The sequence below is a fragment of the Belonocnema kinseyi genome, chromosome 2, assembly GCF_010883055.1.
Source record: "Belonocnema kinseyi isolate 2016_QV_RU_SX_M_011 chromosome 2, B_treatae_v1, whole genome shotgun sequence".
Taxonomy (NCBI): Eukaryota; Metazoa; Arthropoda; class Insecta; order Hymenoptera; family Cynipidae; genus Belonocnema; species Belonocnema kinseyi.
In genome coordinates, this window is record NC_046658.1 from 73,434,132 (window position 1) to 73,437,684 (window position 3,553).

At 34.9% G+C, this 3,553-nt stretch overlaps 1 protein-coding gene across 5 annotated transcripts in view; it reads right to left on the reverse strand.

Annotated features, from left to right (window-relative positions):
* The window catches only part of LOC117166824 (flocculation protein FLO11-like), a 95,838-nt gene that overhangs the window by 23,678 nt on the left and 68,607 nt on the right, over positions 1-3,553 (reverse strand). For all 5 annotated transcript variants that reach the window (XM_033351150.1, XM_033351152.1, XM_033351151.1 and 2 more), the window contains one exon: positions 35-308. In XM_033351150.1, coding sequence (XP_033207041.1) covers positions 35-308 — 274 coding nt within the window. The remainder of the gene's footprint in view (positions 1-34; positions 309-3,553) is intronic.

The following is a 3,553-nucleotide window of genomic DNA, read 5'->3' on the forward strand; positions in this document are numbered from 1 at the left end:
CTCGATTGGATAGTCATAATCCACAGACACTTACCCATTCCGGGGTTTCTTATTGTCGTGTCCTGACTCGACGTCGACGTAAACAATATTAGATTGCGTGTGATTGGAATTGTGATTATCCAAATGATTAGGCATGTTGTCATGATTATTGTGATGGTGATGCTGTTGATGATGTGTGGAGTGCAAGGCAGTTAGGTGGCCGGAGTTAGCCGAGGGCGGAGTCCCGCGAGAATTTGAGATCACGGGACTGCCGCGCAATCCGGACGAATGGTTGCCATTGATTCTGCTATTCTCATGTGGTTCTTCTTCTGAAACAATAAAAAATGATACTTTAATTAGTATAATACCTTTCATTATTTTTAGCAATATTTTTCTTCGTGCCAAAATATTACAAAGTTGTTACAAATTTTTTGAAATCTTTCTTTTAAAAGTTTGATTTTCAAAAAGAAGGGTTTACGACGCTGTGAGGAAACAGATCGGAATCGCTATTGTGTGTGAACCTCAAAGTATTCTTGATTCTCTCTTTCTCAGAGGCTGATTCCTGACGTTCCACGATGCAGACGTTCCGCGATTTTTCCCCCTTTCTCTTCCCCGCCGCGTTCATTCTATTCTATAGCCGAACTTGAATGACCGAGCCTTCGTCTAAGATTAGATTACGTTCCGTTGACTTTACGCGATTCTCAGTCAGGAATTTGTAGCAAATAGAGAAGTTCAGGGTTCAGAAAGAGTTTTATGAATGTGACTGTCTTTAGAGTAATTAAAAGAAAAATAAGTTCAGAGTGCACGAAGCACTTAAAAGAATTCACATACAAAAAAATTAAGCAAGAAAATTTAGTGTCTTTAATGTATTTCTGGTGTCGGAATTTCAAGAATCTAAAACTGTATCGCAGCATAAAATTTAGAGATTCCAAATTTCCATTTGACTTCAATCATTTTTAGTGGTGAAATTGCGGGCTTATTCGATTTTCACACGAAAAAAATTTTGATCTATGGCAGTTATTCTTTATAACAGTTCTAAGTATAGCTCAAAACAAACAAAGGAATGTAGAAACATCCCTGGAACAGTCGAAGTAAATATTTTTTATCTTATTTCACCGTTTACCGTTTACCCCGTACCAGGGTATCATATACTTGATTGACATATAAGTATTTACTTTTCTCGCCACTCATACAACTAAAGACACTAAGAATGTGTTCCATATATAGACTACCCGTCAAAATTGTGCGTCCACTTACGAAAATCGGATTAAAAGCAAGCTTATTTTAAAAAGCGACTGATAACTTTGCAAAAATGTAATTTTGAAAGATTTAGGCAAGTTAATGGAAAAAAAATGGAAACTGGACTCAATAAAAGTATCAAATACACTCTTTAAAATGAGACTGAGAACATAATAACATTTTTACTGCGTCTAAAATTATCATAAAAAATGTGGAAGCGTGCCCAATACAATAATAGGTTTATTGAGCTTCTTTCTATCTTTTGTTAAAGCATGGGAAATAGAGATAAAAGGCTGCGGTCACCACTCGATCGACCGCTATTCGTCTTGGGTACGCTTCCACATTTTTTATGATAATTTGAGAAGGAGCAAATGTTTGATTATTTCTTCATCTCATTTTAAAGAGGTCTTTCTCACAAGCTATCTTGACCTCTGTTAAACGAAAATATTTCAAGTAAAGCTTAGTCGACGGAAAATTTAATAAGCTTTCTAAAGGTTTGTAAAAAAAATTGCTAACTTAATTTTTCGCACCGGAGGATCGTAATAACATGGTGCCAGTATAATCAAGTGCAGTGAAAGCTGGGGTTTACTTTAGGCTTTAAAAGAGTTTTAGCAGTTGAATATTCATAGAAAAATCTTAATGACGTTTAATATACATGTGTATGAAGCAAGTATGTACTACCCGCTACTGAAATGTAACAGACATTGGTGTAGCGAACTGAATATAATGTTTATTAAATTTAATATACAGGTCGGTATAGCACTATGCGTAAGAACTCAAAGTGCTTTCATTTCTTTAACTCTTTTCAAATATGTTAACGTTTAGATTTTCTGAATTTATGTTAAAGTTTACTGCAAGCAACTATTAAAACTATGAAATGTTTTCTTAATTTAAAGATATGAACAGTATACACATCTGTCGAAAATTTCACGAACTTAGCAACTTTGTCAAAATTTTTGTAATAGAAGAAGAGTATATATGGAGCAGAATACGTCAAGTGTTCATTAATCTACCAAACCAATGGTTAGTTGATCAACCGGTGGTCAATATACAGTGACCTAAAGTTTTCTGTTTCTCACGCGTTTGTGAATGTGAATGTGAAGAAACGCGTGAAAAAGCGAAAATTTCCCCAGGCGGAAATATTCTATGCAGTTTATATATAGTGTGAAGTTTTATATAAAATCTTCATTTATTTTATACATTTTTTCTATAAAACAAATGAATATTATGTTTAAAACTTCACACTATATATAAACTATATATAATTTTTCCGCCTGGGTTCAGGCCGATGTATATTGACAACCGGCTGATAAATGAACCTATGTTTTGGTGAATTAAAGTGCCCAGACAGAAAAATTATATATAGTTTATGTACAGTGTGAAGCTTTATATATAAACTGAAAAAAATAGTTAGTTGCGACAAGAAGCTCCTTGTTATGAGAGTTGGTATAAGCTACGACAACTACTTCGATGGTAACAGTAACTAACCAGTTTTCTACGGTAACAAGTCGCCGTTAGTCCTCCTATGAAGGTTATATTAGTGAGGATAGTAATTGTAGTCACAACAAATAAATTAGTTACATTTACTAGCAATTTATTTTCCAAGGAATAAAAGTAGTAAAGGTTACAACTTTCGGCCCTTGGCGATTGGCAGGACTAAATTTTGAGCAGTGCTGCCAACATTCGTATCGAAATGTTTCGTCATGTTTCCGATGATACCATTTTAAACTGAACCTTTACGTATAATGTGTAAACACGTGGAAAATATTGAAGACCATCGTATAGACTATAGATCAGCGATTCCCAAACTGCTACCTTGGGTAAGTAACATCCCCCGGCGGTAGGGGGATGCCACCCTGGGTCAGTAGCTCGGGAGGCTCCAAGGAGGGTCCCCGCTGTGAGCATGGGACTATTTTTTTTGACCTAGCATAAATGCCTTTATTGTTCTGAGATTGAGAACTGTTACAATAACTGATGTTATGAAGGTATGACACAATTAAATTTAAATGAGCTGAATCAATTTCGTGATATAATTTTAGAAATATGGAAAAAAAGTTCATAAAAATCGGTTAATATTTTCACTAAATCTGTCCAAGAAAATACATTACTGGACTACTTTGCAGCGTAACAAAAGTGAAATAACTTTTGAAGTTATTAACCGATTTCTTTCTTTTTTTTTCTAATGTTCTCGTCATAGTACAGAAAAGCTAACGCTGCCTATTAAAATTCACCAATAAATATTTAACTAAATTTTCCATTTTTCCTAATCGGCTCTAATTTTGACGTGACAAGCCAGCACATGCCCGAATCACAGGTTGTCAAGTGTCCCCACTTG